The 18,858-nt window shown below is 44.9% G+C and overlaps 2 protein-coding genes across 2 annotated transcripts in view; both read left to right on the forward strand.

Moving 5' to 3' along the window:
* The first annotated feature begins 6,874 nt into the window (after positions 1-6,874).
* Positions 6,875-18,738, forward strand: POP4 (POP4 homolog, ribonuclease P/MRP subunit). Its single transcript, XM_049786240.1, has 7 exons — positions 6,875-6,962; positions 10,747-10,799; positions 12,980-13,203; positions 15,100-15,177; positions 15,358-15,419; positions 16,888-16,989; positions 18,593-18,738. The coding sequence occupies exons 1-7, from the start codon at positions 6,923-6,925 to the stop codon at positions 18,727-18,729; spliced, it is 696 nt and encodes a 231-aa protein (XP_049642197.1). The 5' UTR covers positions 6,875-6,922; the 3' UTR covers positions 18,730-18,738.
* The window catches only part of PLEKHF1 (pleckstrin homology and FYVE domain containing 1), a 38,793-nt gene continuing 35,065 nt past the window's right edge, over positions 15,131-18,858 (forward strand). The window contains exons 1-2 of the mRNA XM_049786239.1: positions 15,131-15,177; positions 15,358-15,419. The gene's annotated coding sequence lies outside the window, so the exon portion shown is untranslated. The remainder of the gene's footprint in view (positions 15,178-15,357; positions 15,420-18,858) is intronic.

The raw sequence follows: 18,858 nt of genomic DNA on the forward strand, positions 1-18,858 counted from the left end.
GGGTGTGACCCAAAAACCAAAAATCAGGAATTGACTCTTAGTGAGCACATGTGTGAGCACAACTAAAGAATATGACTCAGTGAGATAAAAATTAAAATATTTAGTACATTTTAGGAATGAGGACCAAATGGCCAAGGTAGGGTAGGTAGTGTACTGCTAACTGTAGGGCCTAGCAAATGAAGGTCAAGACAGAGGGCATGAGCCAAAAGGGGAGGTGCAACGAAGGCTGGAGACCTGGCCATGGACATTTAAGAGAATCTAGGTCAGTTAGGTGAAGATAAAATCTGTCCCTGTGCAACTTGCAGATCTTCATCTATAGCTGTGATATGTAAGAAAAAACAATCAGAATGTTTATCTGATTGCTGAAAGAGTATACACAGACTGACAAGGTTTCAGTTCTAGTCAACAATGCTGGCAGTCTCTGGGCATCAGCCTTCTGGAATGTCCTGATGAGCTCACTGAATCAGTTGCCACATTCCCTGGACCACTAGGCTTTTCTTCCTACAATACAGGACATTCATCGTGGTAAGTTAATTAGTATTGTTCGGTCCTGCTGGAGTTAGTTACCAGCAATTTTAGAGCTTCCATGAATCTCTGAGCCATGGATTAAGGGCTACTGAAAAGGATGAATCATAATGACTAAACTACTATTTTTTGGGGGGTCACACCCGCCAGCACTCGGTTTACACCTGGATCTGTGCTCAGAAATCACTCCTGGCAGGCGGGGGGACCATATGGGATGCTGGGATTCGAACCACTGTCTGTCCTGGATCGGCTGTGTACAGTGCAAATGCCTTACTGCTGTGCTATCTTTCTGGCCCTACTAACCTATTATTAACTGGATTTTCATTTTTTGTATTTTTGTTTCTGAGCCATACCCAGCGGTGCTCAGGGTTTACTCCAGGCTGTGTACTCAGATGAGTCCTGCAGAAATTGAGAGCACTATGTGGTACCAAAGATCAAACTTGGGTTAGCCGCATGCAAGGCAAGCACCCTACCTGCTGTATCTGTTCCAGCCCCTGATATTTCAATTTTATCACTGTATTATTAACTCAAATATCTATTATTCTGGAAACCTTGTTATCCAAAAATATCTCATACATTTTTCTACCTATGAATTTTGCTGCATAAGAAAAATGCTATTTTCCCAGGAAAGTTGCTGTTTTTACTTCCCTGACTAAACCTTTATATAGAATATATAGCAGCATTGCAAATAAACAGTTTCTAAAAATGAGGGCAGCAACATTTTAAAAAAAAATCCCCATTTGGGAGGCCAGAGAGAAATTATAGTGGGTAAGGTATTTCCTGGAACACAGCTGGCCCAGGTTCTATTTCTAATAGCCTATATAGTCTCCTGAGCTGTGCCAAAAATAATATGTGAGCTCAGAGCCATGAGTAAGCTCTGAGCATCATTGGGTATGGCACCAAAATTTATAAAGGGCTTAACAAATTCTTGTTTTGTACCAACTGTGACTGGGGAGAGGGACTTAAGTATATATGAGGGGATGAAAATATACTTCTGGGGGCCGGGAAGGTGGCGCTAGAGGTAAGGTGTCTGCCTTGCAAGCGCTAGCGTAGGACGGACCAAGGTTCGATCCCCCGGTGTCCCATATGGTCCCCCAAGCCAGGGGCGATTTCTGAGCACATAGCCCTGAGCGTCAAACGGGTGTGGCCCAAAAACCAAAAAAAAAAGAATATATATATATATATATATATATATATATATACTTCTGAAAGTTTGGGTATATATATATATATATATATATATATATATATATATATATATATATATTTGGTTTGGGGGTCACACCAGGCAGTCTCATTTCTCTTATCTCTGTGCGCAGGAATCACTTCTGGTGCTTAAGTGCTCAAGGACCATCAGTGATGCTGAGATCAAACAGATCAGCAAGTACCTGCTAAACTATCTCTTTGCCTCTCTTTTGAAAGTTTTCTCATATTGTAGAACAAATGACCTTTTTACAGCTTTTGTAAAGGAAACTATTTTTTTTTTTTTTTTGGTTTTTGGGCCACACCCAGTAATGCTCAGGGGTTACTCCTGGCTATGTGCTCAGAAGTTGCTCCTGGCTTGGGGGACCATATGGGACACCGGGGGATCGAACCGCGGTCCGTCCAAGGCTAGCACAGGCAAGGCAGGCACCTTACCTTTAGCGCCACCGCCCGGCCCCAAGGAAACTATTTTTGTGCCTTAAATGTGTGTGGTTGGAAGTGTGGGAAAGCAGAGTAATTAGACCATATGTGACCATGCTCAGAGCTTATTCCTGGCTCTTCACTAAAAGATCACTCTTGGTAGTGCTGGAGATCAAACCAGGGTCAGCCACATGCAAGACAGTACCCTACTTTGCTGTACTTTTCCTCTGGCCCCTATGATTGCTTTTATATTTTTACTTTTTAGACTGTCTTGTTTAAATAGCAATCAATATCTTAGACTATTAAAGCAAGCCACCTTTTATTAATTGGGAAATTTTTATTTTAAAGGATTACATTTGAAGAACTTAAAAAAATATATGCTAGCACCATAACCAGGCACATATGCAACCCCGAGATATCACAAACAATAGAGGAAGGAGAAAGAACGAGGGGGGAAGATAAGGTCTTATTTCTTGGATACATTTATGAAGTTGACAAAATGAAAAAAAAAACTCATAAAACTGACATTACCAAGCTGTGGCTGGAGGATGAATGAGAAGGAAGAGGGGAAAGAAGAGAAACAGAAAGAGAATTGAAAAGAGGCAGACGAGAAGTGACTAAGAACAGTGTATGGGCACTAGGGTGGTTTGAAAAGGTATATAGTAACTTTGTACATCAAAACCATAAATATTTAACAAGGTTACCTAGGGGATGGAGTGATAGCACAGCAGTAAGGTGTAAGGTGTTTGCCTTGCATGTGCCCAACACAGGATAGACCCCAGTTAGAATCCTGGCATACCATATGATCCTGCCAGGAGCAACTTCTGAGCGAAGAACCAGAACCCCTGAGCATCACTGGGTGTGAACCCCCAAAAACAATTTACCTAAAGCACAAAAAAGTTTGACTAGTCTGATTAATTAAAAAAAGACTGGGGGAGGGGGAGGCAGAGCAGTGGTGCTAGAGGTAAGGTGTCAGCCTTGCAAGCGCTAGTCTAGGACAGACTGTGGTTAGATCCCTGGTGTCCCATATGGTTTCCCCAAGCCAGGAGCGATTTCTGAGCGCTTAGCCGCTTAGCCAGGAGTAACCCCTGAGTTTCGATGGGTGTGGCCCAAAAACAAAAACAGCAATAAAGACTTTATAAGTTCACTTACAAAACTATAAAAATGTTTAATGCCTTAGTGTATTCCCACTCACTTTTGTACATGTATTTGGGTTTGTGCACAACACATTTAAAAATTATAATTTGGGGCCCGGAGAGATAGCACAATGGTGTTTGCCTTGCAAGCAGCCGATCCAGAACCAAAGGTGGTTGGTTCGAATCCCGGTGTCCCATATGGTCCCCTGTGCCTGCCAGGAGCTATTTCTGAGCAGACAGCCAAGAGTAACCCCTGAGCACCGCCGAGTGTGGCCCAAAAACCAAAAACAACAACAACAACAACAAAAAAAAATGCAGATACCAGGATCGCTTACTGAATATGACATCATAGAGATAATTATAAAGAACGTTAAGTTTTGTGGTTTATTGATTAAAATGTTTAATTAACTAATTAGTCCATATCCCATTACTTAAGCCACTATTGTTAAAAAACTGTTTTCATTATTTTGTTATTATAAACTTCAAGCACAAAACACACACCTAAAATGTAAATGCTGGAATTGGAGCAATAGCACAGCAGGTAGGGTGTTTGCCTACATATAGTGACCTGGATTCAATTCCCAGCATCCCATATGGTTCACCAAGCCTGGCAGGAGTAATTTCTGGTTTTTGTTTTTTGGGGGGCCACACCCAGTGGTACTCAGGGATTACTCTTGGCTCTGTGCTCAGAAATCGCTCCTGGCAGGCATGGGGGACCATATGGGATGCTGAGAATCGAACCCAGGTCTGTTCCAGGTCAGGCATGTGCAAGGCAAACGCCCTACTACTGTGCTATCTCTCTGTCCCCAGGAGTAATTTCTGAGTGCACACCCAGGAGTAACCCTGGAGCACCGTTGGGTGTGACCCAAAAACAATGGAAATGCATTAAGCAATATTTTACTGTAGATAATAAAATGGCTTTTTGGTGTTTTAAAGAGGACTTCAGTGTCTAATATACAGTGGCATAAGCAGAGTTCCGGAGATTCCCACATTATCTCAATTGAGACATTGAGAGCTGCGTTGGGTAGTTGAGAAGTGCAGGACCTAATAACCCTAGACATTTTCTCCAAAATAGAGCTTCCCAACATGCTCATATATACAAGTCTTGCTCAAAAGGGTTGAATCTATATATTCTGGATCAAATGTGTCTTCGTCTGAACCTTTTCCAACCACAGTCCTCTTCTGTTCCTCCTCCTCCACCACCTTCTTCTCCTCCTCCTCCGCCGCCACCACCACCACCACCACCATCACCACCATCACCTGGACCCCTGGTCTTCTGCATTATTCCTTCCTTTCACCTGCTACAAGCTATTTTCAGTGGGGGGGAAGGAGGACTTGGAATATCCATAGGTGCTGTGGTTGAGAAATGCAGATGCAGAGATAAACTCTTCAAGCTTATCTGACAAATTTGAGCCTTTCAATTTCAGATAAAATGAAAACACAGTTAGCTCCAAAACTTAAGTCAACGTGACACACAGCAATATCTGTAGATATGCCCCCAGGTTCCCTTAGAATTTTTCTACTGTACTAAAAGTACAGTACTGGGCTCAGCACCCATTACAAGACCTGCCTCAAAGAAACTATGTCTACACAGGACCCCTGTCACTGCTTAGACTTGTGCCTGAGTCTTACAGCTCCAACTGGACCCTCTCCCAGATTAATGAGAATTCTTTTTTTTTTCTATTTTTTTTTTTTGTGTGTGGTTTTTGGGTCACACTCGGCAGTGCTCAGGGGTTACTCTTGGCTTCATGCTCAGAAATTGCTCCTGGCAGGCATGGGGGAACCACATGGGATGCCAGGATTCGAACCGATGACTTTCTGCATGAAAGGCAAACGCCTTAACTCCTTGCCATCTCTCCGGCCCCTTGTCCTTCTATTTTATTACAAAAATGAAAATATCAGGTCTCCAGAACTTTGAGAAACCATTAAACCTAGCTTCACAGACAGGACAAGGAAAGGCCAGAAAAAGTAAATGCATTATGTGACATCACACACTCAAGGAACAGCAGAGACAAAACTAGAACCCATATTTCCTATGGTGGTGGAGTTTTCCAGGTGACATATAAAGTGGGGAAGAAAGTAAGAGGCAGCAGCCTGAGAAGGGACCCGAACCTGCTACTTCTCTCTTTCCATTTCTGACACCTGGGAACAGCTGAGAGATCTAGAACCGCAGTGCACCCCTGCATGGCACGAACAAGTCCAGCCAGTCCCATTAGGCAGCAGTCAAACAGTACTTCACATCCATCTGGTCTGCCCGGTATGGGATTGAATCATGCCACCAGATTTAGGGGGTCAGGGGAGGGGGAGGAGTGGTGCGGGGCGTGGACTTGGAGCGTGTTGGTGTGAGCAATTGCTCTTTGCAGGAAAGGAGAGCCAGTCCTAGGTCTTACACAGGTCTTTCGGGCCCGTTGCCTTCCCTCACAGAAAAGAATTTCAGGGGAAGAGCAATGAAGTAAAAACAAGTTTTCAAGGGGCCGGAGTGATAGCACAGCGGGTAGGGCATTTGCCAGGCTCCCATCTCTGGCATCCCATGTGATTTCTGGAGCCTGCCAGAAATAACCCCTGAACGTCGCTGGGTGTGGCCCCAAAATAAAATTCAAAAAAGCAAAACAAAACAAAAACCCCATTTATCATCTGTCAACTTGGAGGACGGCAAGAGAGAGGATAAGAAAGGGAGAGAGTGAGCATTCACTAGTACTTCTCCAAAGGTAGAAGGGAGCCTTGCTTGGCTTTTAGGACTGGCTTTTATCTGACAGTCTTCAGGTGGGTAGAGTTAGGGGGAAAAGATATTCTGCTTACAGTCCATTTCTGGCCTTTGTTCCTGCTGGAGCATCTTTCCTCAAGCCTTAGTTCCCCTCTCTACAAGGTGGACGGGCTCGTAGGACTTCAAGTTCACTGCCATGGGCGGGGGTAGTAGTGCCTTCCAGGAAATCAATTATTTAGTCCCCCCAAATTTATTGCCTAACGGTGGGCCCTTCTCTATCTGCTTGTCTGCTTCACTCCCTAACAAAGCACCGTGGCTAGAGGCTGGCCTGTAGAAAAACACTGCTAGGCCTCTGCACAGTTCCTTCCCACCATTACCAGCCCCGTCCCCCTATCCACTCTCTGGGGGCGCCCCAAACTCATTGTGTCCAGGCCAACCAGGCTGGAGTAACCTAACACGCAAACGACGTCCGCGTCCGTAGCCCCATCCTTTTTAATTTTGATTTTGGGGCCACACCCAGTGATGATCAGGGGTTCCTCCTGGCTCTGCGCTCAGAAATCGCTCCTGGCTTGGGGGACACTATGGGACGCCGGGGGATCGAACCACGGTCCGTCCTAGGTTAGCGTTTCGCAAGGCAGACGCCTTACCGCTTGCGCCACCGCTCCCTCCCCCCGCCCCCCCCCCCCCCCCCCCCCGCTTCCCGTGACCTGTGCAATCTACAAAACAGCCGAGCAAACAGAAAAACTCGCCGGCGAAATAAACCCAGGACTAGGGCCCGGCGCTACTTCCGGCGGCGCGTGGTAGTGACGTCACGAGCGGCGCCACGAAGCTTCCGGCGCGTGCGACAGTAGTTCCTAGAAGTCGGGGGCTTTGGCGTGGCGAGAGAGGCCCGGGGCTAGAGCTACGGAAAAGTCCAGAGTGCTGCCCGAAGGAGATGTCAGCGGCGCACCCCGGGAACCGTCCGAGGATGAAAAGTAAGTGTTGTTGGGGTGTTGAGGCCGCAGAGATAGCATGGAGGTAAGGCGTTTGCCTTGCGTGCAGCAGGACAGTGGTTCGAATCCCGGCATCCCATAGGGTCCCTGAGCCTGCCAGGAGCGATTTCTGAGCGTAGAGCCAGGAGGAACCCCTGAGCGTAGCCGGGTGTGGCCCAAAAACAAAGACAAAAAAAAAAAAAAGAGAGAGAGAAAAGAAAAGGAAGTGTTGTTGGGAGCCACCGAGGCCCATAGTGCCGGTTGTTCCAACCCTGACTCCCAACGGGACTCCGCTGTGTGCTCGAAGGAGGCAGGAGACCTGGGCTGGCTGGATGTCTGGCTTCTCTTTAGACCCCCCCCCCCACCCGGGTTCCTGTGGTTGGTTCCTCTCCGCGATCTACTCTTTGATTTTGTCATGTACTCCTGGGGTCCTGTCTCCCCTCAGATACCGGGGAGAGCGACGGAGACGTGAGGGGACAGTGTCACTAAACCCAGTTTTGGTTGCTGAGAGAGTTTCTTGAGGAGAGCCGGCCTTTCAGGGCAGTGTTAGGTGGGGCAGTTCGTTATGAACACGAATATTTATTTCTTTATTTTAAACTTTATTTATTTTTTGAGCCACACCCGGTGGTGCTCAGGGGTTCCTCCTGGCTGTCTGCTCAGAAATAGCTCCTGGCAGGCACGGGGGACCATATGGGACACCGGGATTCGAACCAACCACCTTTGGTCCTGGATCGGCTGCTTGCAAGGCAAACGCCGCTGTGCTATCTCTCCGGGCCCCTAAACTTTATTTTTTAATTTAATTTTTAATTCTTAAAAAAATACGGAACGGGGGCCGGAGAGATAGCATGGAGGTAAGGCGTTTGCCTTTCATGCAGAAGGTCATCGGTTCCAATCCCGGCGTCCCATATGGTCCCCCGTGCCTGCCAGGAGCAATTTCTGAGCTTGGAGCCAGGAGTAACCCCTGAGCACCGCCGGGTGTGGCCCAAAAACAAACAAACAAACAAAAACAAAAAAAAACTTCTTCCAGGGGCTGGAGAGATAGCATGGAGGTAAGGCATTTGCCTTGCATGCTGAAGGATGGTGGTTCGAATCCTGGCAACCCATATGGTCCCCTGAGCCTGCCAGGAGCAATTTATGTTCATTTTTTTTGGGGGGGGGTCACACCTGGCAGCGCTCAGGGGTTACTCCTGGCTCTACGCTCAGAAATCGCTCCTGGCAGGCTCGGGGACCATATGGGATGCCGGGATTCGAACCACCGACCTTCTGCATGCAAGGCAAACACCTTACCTCCATGCTATCTCTCTGGCCCCGCCAGGAGCGATTTCTGAGCGTAGAGCCAGGAGTAACACCTGAGCAGAGCCAGGAGTAACACCTGAGCGCTGCCAGGTGAAAACGAAAAAATAAATAAAATAAAATAAAATAAACAAAAACTTCCAGTTAAACTGTACTATTTCCAGTAGTATTCAGCTGCTTAAGCTTTTAACCTGTGGTGGTTTAGGCTTTTTTTTTTTTTTTTTCCAGACCACACCCGTTTGATGCTCAGGGGTTACTCCTGGCTAAGGGCTCAGAAATTGCCCCTGGCTTGGGGGAACCATATGGGACGCTGGGGATCTCACTGCGGTCCTTCCTTGGCTAGCACTTGCAAGGCAGACACCTTACCTCTAGCGCCACCTTGCCGGCCCCGGCTTTCCTTTTTTTGGTTTGGGATTTATTTGTGGGAGACAACTGTTTTGATTTTGGGAGGGATACACTTATATTGGTATGTGGGTGCTACTCCTGACTTGGTGCTGGAGACTTGCTCCTGGTGGTAAAGGGGAATCCATGTACTTTTAATGATTCAACCCAGACCTCCTGCACACAAAGAATGCTCTCCAGTCCTTTGAGCCACCTCTCTTGCCTACCTAGTTAAGACTTGTGCAGCTTATCTCCCAAATTGAGGGGGAAATAAGGGAGGTACCAAGACCAAACAGGTGTAAGATCACTAAGTAGTAAGCTAGGAACAGAGGGGACCACTCATTCTAGCAGCCCCGGAGATGAAGGGGGAGGATATGGGAGGCAGGACGGGAACAGAGGTGAAAGGAGGACAATTCGGTGATGAGAATTCCTCTGATTTTATGTTAATTATTGGGTATGACAATAGTAAAATATTATTGTCAATGATATGTAAGCTACAATGATTAAAATAAAAATTATATAAAAAAAACTGCAGCTCCTCAGTGGGTAGGGCATTTGTCTTCCATGCAGCCGTCTTGGGTTTGATCCCCAGCATCCCATATGGTCCCCCAAGCCTGCCAGGAGTAATTTCCAACCGCAGATCTAGGAGTAACCCCTGAACACTGCTGGATGTGGCCCCAAAACAAAAACAACAGCAACAAACTTGTGCATCTCCAAGTGTGGTCTGACTGGTAACAGCATCTTCCAACTTTTTAGAAATGCAGAATCTAGTAGTAAAGCCCAAGAATCTGTTATATAAAAAAACACAAAGATTCTTACACATTTTACCTTTTTTTTTTTTTTTTTTTTTTGGTTTTTGGTTTTTGGTCACACCTGGCAGCACTCAGGGGTTACTCCTGGCTCTATGCTCAGAAATCGCTCCTGGCAGGCTTGGGGGACCAGATGGGATGCCGGGATTTGAACCACCAAACTTCTGCATGCAAGGCAAATGCGCTACCTCCATGCTATCTCTCTGGCCCCACATTTTACCTTTTTATTTTTTATTTTTTATTTTATTTTTTTTTGGTTTTTGGGCCACACCCTGTGACGCTCAGGGTTACTCCTGGCTATGCGCTCAGAAGTTGCTCCTGGCTTCTTGGGGGACCATATGGGACGCCGGGGGATCGAACCGCGGTCCGTCCTACGCTAGCGCAGGCAAGGCAGGCACCTTACCTCCAGCGCCACCGCCCGGCCCCACATTTTACCTTTTTAAAAGGTTAAAAGTACTCTCAGGGGATGGAGAGATAGCATGGAAGTAAGGCATTTGCCTTGCATGCAGAAGGACGGTGGTTCGAATTCCGGCATCCCATATGGTCCTGTTGCCCGCCAGGAGTGATTTCTGAGTGTAGAGCCAAGAGTAACGCCTGAACATTGCCGAGTGTGACCCAAAAACTGGAAAAAAAATAATAAGTATTCTTAAACTGGGCCAGGGAGATAGCACAGTGGTAGGGCATTTGTTTTTCATGCAGCTGGACCAGGACAGATAGTGGTTTGAATCACGGGATCCCATATGGTCCCCCATGCCTGCCTGAGTGCAGAGCCAGGAGTAACCCCTGAGTGCTGCTGGGTGTGATCCAAAAAAGCAAAAATAAAAAGTACTCTTAAACCACAAGCTTCCAGAAACCAATAAGAGGAGACATCCTTACATGACTGAAACCCAAACACAATCATGTATGTAATAAAGGTGTTTAAATAACATATATATAAAAAAAAAGAGGAGACATCCAAGAAAGCTTTTGAGCTTTGCTCTTTGAATAATCACATCTTCTCCTGTGTCTGAGTAAACATTTATTTTATACTTAAATAAGTCTTTTTTTTTTGTTTTTTGTTTTTTGGGCCACACCCGGCAGTGCTCAGGGGTTACTCCTGGCTGTCTGCTCAGAAATAACTCCTGGCAGGCATGGGGGACCATATGGGACACTGGGATTCGAACCAACCACCTTTGGTCCTGAATCGACTGCTTGCAAGGCAAACACCACTGTGCTATTTCTCCGGGCCCTTAAATAAGTCTTATGTCTTATAGCCATACCCAACAGAAATTGATTATTTGATGTTCATTTTTTTCATTCCCCAGGTATGATCTACCAAGCCTTTTCTCAGCAGGAGGCAAAAGAGTTGGATATTAAGGTATAGTGCTTGTCAAGAGGTCTGGGAGCCATAGAAGTATATGACAAAAAAAGGGATGGGGTACGTAGAGATGCCTTGATGAGATTTTAGGTTCAAATCTCATGCCAAGGCTATTCTGACAGCTCTACTGTCTGGGGTCTGGTGGTAAAGGACCCCAAAATATGGCTCAGTGGCTTAGGAAGCATCAATAATAAATGTGAGGCCATGCCCTTGGTGTCCCCACATGATGATGATGAGGAAAGATCGGTTCTTTGTAAACCTTGTTTTGTTTTGTTTTTGGGCCACACTCGTTTGACTCTCAGGGGTTACTCCTGGCTTTGCGTTTAGAAATCGCTACTGGCTTGCGGGGACCATATGGGATGCTGGGGATCAAACCATGGTCTGTCCTAGGCTAGCGACCCCGGTTGGTGGTGCTTTGTAAATCTTTAATACTACTTTAGATGTCCTTTACTATATTTCCCTCCATCTTTCTAACAGCTGTTTTAGGTTTGTTTTTGTTTTTGTTTTTTTCTTTTTTGGTTTTTGGGTCATACCAGGCAGCACTCAGGGGTTCCTCCTGACTCTAAGCTCAGAAATCGCTCCTGGGGGCTGGGAAGGTGGTGCTAGAGATAAGGTGTCTGCCTTGTAAGCGCTACCAAGGAACGGACCTCGGTTCGATCCCCCGGCGTCCCATATGGTCCCCCCAAGCCAGGGGCGATTTCTGAGCACATAACCAGGAGTAACCCCTGAGCGTCAAACGAGTGTGGCCCAAAAACCAAAAAAAAAAAAAAAAAAAAAAAAAAGAGAAATCGCTCCTGACAGGCTCGGGGGACTATATAGGATGCCGGGATTCGAACCACCATTCTTCTGCATGCAAGGCAAACACACTACCTCCATGCTATCTCTGTTTTAGTTTTAATCAAGGCTTAATTGATTTCCAGTAATAAGTCTTCAGAAATAATAATTTTTCTGCTGGCCTATTTGCATATACTACCTCCTTTCCCATTATGACAAACTAACGTTTATTTAACTGGGACTTAGGTCATCTCCCACTATGTAGAAGAGCTGCTTACTATGCTCACCTGAAGCTTGCCCTGATAAAGACCCTCATCTGATCTTGCCACTATGGATTATATCTTGATTTTATACATAAAATTTTATGACACTACACTGGTGACTCGTAAGGAAAAAGTTAAGCAAAGTCAACGTTTTCAAGCACTACGGATGTTTAGAAGGTTGCTTTATGAATGAAAGGCCAGTTAGGTATTGAAAAGAAAGTGTTGAGTTGACTTTTGATTTATCATTTGAAGGTATGAAACCTAAGCCAATAGCTATCTTGAACTGCCACGAAAAGCACACACTCACCTTGCCTTCCCTCACAAAGGGATAGCTTGAATATTATTGGCACGTTAACCTCATGTTGTTTAGTAAAATATGTTCAGGTTCAACAAATGGTCCAAACGAAAAAGAATAAGAACTCATAGTTATCTCCAGAGCTACGGCACCCGAGGAATGACAGTAGATAGGTGGAATTCCAACTTGAGAGGCAGTGAGTTACTGGAATTCTTTAAAGAGTTACAATTCCAACAGTTTCCTTTTCTAAAAGTCCTCTCAGAGCCTGTCCCTCAATCAGAGGAGAAAGTGAATATATGGGGAGAGGTGCTTTTGACAGTTTTATTTTCCCCAAAATGAAATAGCCATCTAGGAGAGCAGTTACACTACATCCCCAAGACTGAAACCCAAGTAAACAGGATTTAGTCATAGGTCCAGTGTCGGAATTCCTGCCCACTCCATCTTGGAGGGCTTGGCTCTGGAGTACTTAAGTTATGCCATTTTCCCCTGTGTTACCATTGTTTCCTTTAAGGATCAACTCTGCATGAGCCTTCATCTGGTCACAATTTTCAAAAACAAAGAGCTTTTATCCCATATATATATATGCACACATATATCCATATATAATACACATATAAAGTAAAACATGTCATATGTCTATACACATATGTAATATATATGTTTTAATTTTCATCAGAAAACATCAGAGATGTTTGCCTTAGGTAATAGTCACAAAGTAGTGTTTGTATGTGACTTTCACTTAGCTCTAGGTTGCCAAAGCCTACATAATGGGTGATGTTGCAGTGGTCTGTGGGCCACAGTTTGCTCCAGCCAGAGTGGTAAGACCACCCATTCCTGTCCCCACCTAGCATGCTGGAGCCACTCGGGCAGAAGCCTTTGTAAAGGCCTTCCTGAAGCGTGCCATGCCGCACATGAGCCAACAAGCCTGTGAAGACCATTTGCAACGAAAGGCTGTTGTTCTGGAATACTTCACTCGCAGGAAAAGAAAAGAGAAGAAAAAGAAATCCAGAGGTCTCTCTGCCAGGCAGAGACGAGAAATGCGGCTCTTTGACATTAAACCAGAACAGCAAAGGTAAGTCAGATCTCTGTGGTCCTTCTGCCCCTCTGCTGACTATTTCAAAGATTGGGAGTGAGGATTTGACAAGTTTCCTTAGGAAACTTCCACTTTTGCCACAAGGAGGCAGTCTCCACTTGCCAATTATAACTAGTAGAGTTCGGCTTTTAGTTGCAAAGCAACTTGAGACTTGGTTTGTCTCTGTCCTGGCCCTAACTGATGACACCAGTGCCATAAATGAGTCTGTTGTCAGTGACAACATCTGTTTTGTCTTTCATCTTAAAAAAAAAAAAAAGGAACTTGTATTTTGTAATACAAAGTAACTTGTACTTTGCAGCTTTTATTGCTTTGGTTTTTTTGTTTTGTTTTGTTTTGGGGGGAGGGGGAATTGCTCAGAGTTTATTCCTGGCTCTGCTCACCAGAAGAGCCCACTTGAATTTGAATTGAGGTTTTCCATATCTCTAACCAAGAATTTCATGTGAATAATCTTCACAAGGCTCAAGGATGACATGTGGTAATGGCCAAGAAAAATCTTTGAACTCCCTACCAGGTACCCCAAAAGTACTTCCAGACAAATCTGTTACCATGCATGGGAATTGCATGACAGCTAGTCACTTTTTTATGAAAAGTCCAGATAAATACCATCTTACCCAGATAAACAGTGTTGAATTAAATATTAATTATAGAGTCCTCCGGGTTGGACAGACTGGTATGCCTTGAACCCAAGAGTCGGTCTTATGCCAATAAACTTCTGGGGTGAAGCCTTTTTGTAATCAGGTCAAGGATTTTTTTTCCATTTTCCCCATTTTTCTGGACTTAGGCAAACAATGGCGATTGCCACTATCACAACTTTACTATCTTTTTTTACTCTTATCCTTTAAGGAAAAAAATACAATTTACTGAACTTAAAAACAAATAACTGTAGTAGAATGCCTGTCTCGAATACAGACAGGGGGTGGGAAGGGGGGAGGGGGGAATGTTACACTGGTGAAGGGGGGTGTTCTGTTTGTGACTGTAACCCAACTTTGATCATGCTACTTAAATAAAAAATATATTTAAAAATGGGAAGAATTACAGAGTCCTCGATGGTGTTGGATGATGGTGGATGGATGGTGAGGCCTTTCTCGGCCAGGCCAGGCGCTTGCACCTTTTTTGGCTTGGCGGGTCTGAGGGTTCAGGATAATGGTGAGGAAATTACTATAAGGCCCTCCCTAATCACCATGTGTGACTTCTAAGCTAAACAGCCTCTGCCTCCATCCTCTCTGATCTCCCTCTCCTGCTGAGTCTCTCTTGCTGAATCTCTTATTACCCCTTCCCCAGGCCTTAATGACCAACCACAGACCCCTCCCAGCAGTAGGAGGGTCTCCCTCTCCAGGTAAACTAGACAGGAAGTTGGGGGGCGGGATTACAAACAGCACCCCACCCATGTGAGCCTCTATCATTGCTCTATCAAGCTACTTCATAATTACCAGAGACCCAGGCAGTGTGCCCTCACTATCCCACTATCCTTAGATATTACATCATATCTGCTTGAACTCTAGCTCTTTTGGGTTTTTTGTGTGTTTGTTTGTTTTGGGGGCATACTCGGCGACACTCAGAGGTTACTCCTGGATCTGCACTCAGAAATTGCTCCTGGCAGGCTCGGGGGACCATATGGGATGCTGGGGATTGAACATATAGCCCTATGACTGTGCTATCACTCCGGCCTGAGTTCCAGCTCAGGACTAAGGAGCAAACTAGTGTTAGGAAGATACTATCAATGAGAAAATGGATTCCAGAGATGAAGGCACTTGCTTTTAGGTTGTTGCAACAGAACTAGGATTCACACCCAGTCCACAGTGAATCTAGTGTTTTTTTTGGACATGGTAATCTCAAACTCACATTGCCTAACTTCACCTCTTTCTGTTGCCATAGGTACAGTCTTTTCCTTCCTTTGCATGATCTCTGGAAACAGTATATCAGGGATCTGTGTAATGGGCTCAAACCAGACACGTAAGTTACATTTCTGAACCTTTTATTTTGGGGAGGATCTCAAGTTAAATGATCACAGTAAAGGCAGCCTTTAGAGCCATTGTTCACATTGGCCTGGCTAATGTGGAATTTATGTACCTGTTTCCTTCTTTCAGAACTCTATTGTGCAGTCTTCCTTAAGGACTTCTGTTTACCTTGTAGGCAGCCTCAGATGGTTCAAGCCAAGCTGTTAAAGGCAGATCTTCATGGCGCTATTGTTTCAGGTAATTTCTCCAAGAACACACAGTCATCTATCTTGATGCCCAGGCTTTTACTCAGTGGCAGCATGGTGATTATATATATATATATATATAGTGTTTTCCTATGTTCCTTTATGCAGATGTATAGGATGTTGTTGCCCTTCAGGTGGGAGATAACTGTTTAGCTCTTACTATTTGGGTATTGAATATTTGTGTACCTCTCCATACACAAACCATATTGAGTTTCTCAATAGAAACAGTGGCGGTGGGACCGGAGAGATAGCATGGAGGTAAGGCGTTTGCCTTTCATGCAGAAGGTCATTGGTTCGAATCCCAGCATCCCATATGGTCCCCTGAGCCTACCAGGAGCTATTTCTGAGCGTGGAACCAGGAGTAACCCCTGAGCGCTGCTGGGTGTGACCCAAAAACTAAAAAAAAAAAAAGAAAAGAAAAGAAAAGAAATAGTGGCTGAGAGTATTGGCATTTCCTCTCAGCCTGCAGTCTTGAACAGAAAGTCACTTTCGTCCAGTTCCAAGTAAGCACAGAATTAAATTCTAAAATTGTCATCTTTAGCACAGACCTCTCCTTTGAGGAAAGGTCATTTCTCTAACTTATTGTTATTTTATCCTAACTGTGCCCTGGAAATATCCACCTGCGTGAACTTTCCCATTCATTAACCTGCTGATGAAGCTCTAGGCATCACAAACCTTTGCAAAACAGAACTCTGAGCCTTTATTCAAATCAACATTTCCTTGGTTGAACCTTCTCATCTCCTTCATGTAAATTCTCACTTTTGACCCTAGTTGTTCAGTCTAAAACATAGAGGCTACCCATATTTCTTCATCCTAAACTTCCAAGCCTGATCCTTCAACATATTCAGGCACCTGAATGTAAGCTACAACCATCTCTCCTGTATTAGAACACATCGCCACCTCCCTTCCAGAATCGCAGCTCCTTGAGAGCAAGATCATTAACTCTTACTAACTACTGTGCCAAACACCTACTCAATTAGTGTTTTAAATGTTTTTGGTGCCATGTTGGGCGAAGGTGAGTGGCCTGTAACAGGTTGTCATTTCAGGATTTGTGGAAAGGCCCTGCTGGATGGGGTATTCATTCAGATCTTAAAAGTGAGCCAGTGCGTGACATTGTTGGAGCAACCTCACAGTTCAGGTTGGCCACAACAGGTGTTTAACACAAATGTAACCTCTTGACTCCAGAGTCCCCTGTGGCTGTAGGTCCTGTCCAAGACACTTTTATCAGAGCAGCAAGAGGCTGCAGAACCACAGGCAAGTGATAGCGAGGCCTGGATTCTTGTCCATTGTAGTCCTTACTAATGGAAGGGCATCTATGTACCTTGTTCCAGTTTTTGAGTGCTTTCTTCATTTACTGGCTTATGAGTGGGACCAGAATCTCTGTGCCCCACAGGCTTGGCTGGCTATGGCACCTCTAACACCCCAAAAGACTGAGCCTTAATGTGTCTTTATTTTTGCAGTCACAAAGTCCAAATGCCCTTCCTATGTGGGTGTCACAGGAATCCTTCTACAGGAAACTAAGCATGTTTTCAAAATTATCACCAAAGACGACCACCTGAAAGGTATGTAACCGTCTCTGAGAGCTTTGGCCTGTGGCTTCCTTACCTGGCTCATAAACTGTTTCCTGGTGATTTTAAGAGCCCAGTTTGTGGAGTCGGGAAGGTGGCACTACAAGCTAGGTGTCCGCCTTGCAAGTGGATGGACCGCGGTTCGATCCCCGGTGTCCCATATGGTCCCCCCAAGCCAGGGGTGATTTCTGAGTGCATAACCAGGAATAGCCCCTGAGCGTCAAACGGGTGTGGCCCCAAAACCAAAAAAAAAAAAAAAAAAAACTCAGTTTGCTCTCAAATCAGAATATTGAAGGTACCTGTCTGTTGACAGTAGAGATCATCTCAGTTACTTTTCTGAGGAACCTGTGAGCCCAACCACAGTGAAGTACTTCTGGTCTATGTCTACAGACATTTTTGTCTGTTTCCAGGACGGGGCTTTCTGCTTGCTAAACATAATTTGAGGGTGGTGGGTCATAATTTGAGCCAGGAGGCCAAGGTAGTACAACTGTAGTGCCCTTGGAAGTGACACGCTGGGTTCCAACGAAGTGAGTGCTAGTGTCAGGATTCCCAGAGCCATATAAATATCGATATATGAGCCATATTCAAAAGTACTGGGATTGGCAGTGCTTGTGAGCCACCACGATCATACTGGGAGATGCTGGGGATCACCAGGGCCATACCCAACAGTAGTACTTAGACAATGAGTGCTGGGGATCAAACACCGGACCTTGCACCTGGTAGTCACTTGAGCTGGCTCCATAGTCCTTCACGACCATTTTATTTTATTCGAAATATTTACAAAATACTCAGAAATCTCAAAAACACAGTTGGAAAATTTGTTTTTTAAATTTTCAGCTTTGGTTTTTCTTGCTGCTTTCTTCCAATCCCCAGCCCCTCAACATCACCAGGTCATTCTTCTATAATCATTTTATACCTCAAAAAATGGAGAACAAGTTTCCCCATTGAGCATTAAACCAAAGGTTTGATTAAAAGTTACCTGGCCCAGGAGAGATAGCACAGCAGCGTTTGCCTTGCAAGCAGCCGATCCAGAACCAAAGGTGGTTGGTTCAAATCCCGGTGTCCCATATGGTCCCCTGAACCTGCCAGGAGCTATTTCTGAGCAGACAGCCAGGAGTAACCCCTGAGCACTGCTGGGTGTGGCCCAAAAACCAAAAAAAAAAAAGTTACCTGGCGTAATTTTTTTTTTCCTTTGGTTTTTGGGTCTCACTGGGCGGCGCTCAGGGGTAATTCCTGGCACTCAAAAATTGCTTCTGGCAGGCACGGGGGACCATATGGGATACTGGGATTCGAACTACTGTTCGTCCTGGGTCCGTTGTGTGCAAGGCAAACAAACACCTTACCTCAATCTATGTCTGGCAGTTTGTTCGTAGCCTCTGGGTTGTTACATTTCAAGTGCAAATAGTTGTTTTATTTCAAATGTGAGTATATTGATTTTGACAGAACAATGATCATAATACTGACCTGTTGCTCTCTGGGTTCTCCCATTTCCTATTAGCTTTTTTACTGTAATTGTTAGATATAGTCTACAAAAAAGTGAACTTATTGGTGAAATTTTCTTTCTCTGCTTTTTATTTTTAATTTCTATTTTTTCCAGTTATCCCCAAGCTAAACTGTGTGTTCACTGTGGAAATAGATGGCTTCCTTTCCTACATTTATGGGAGCAAATTCCAGCTTCGATCAAGTGAACGGTCTGCAAAGAAGTTCAAAGCAAAGGGAACAATTGACTTATGAACTTTTGCTGCCTAGGACATGTGTAATGATACCTATTACCTCCAAGAACTGAAACTGGCCTAAATACTCACCTTCCAGTGAAGAGATAAGTGAACTGGTTCTGGATAAAGAATACCTCAGACCAGTTGT

Source organism: Suncus etruscus, chromosome 14 (assembly GCF_024139225.1).
Source record: "Suncus etruscus isolate mSunEtr1 chromosome 14, mSunEtr1.pri.cur, whole genome shotgun sequence".
NCBI classification, from domain to species: Eukaryota; Metazoa; Chordata; class Mammalia; order Eulipotyphla; family Soricidae; genus Suncus; species Suncus etruscus.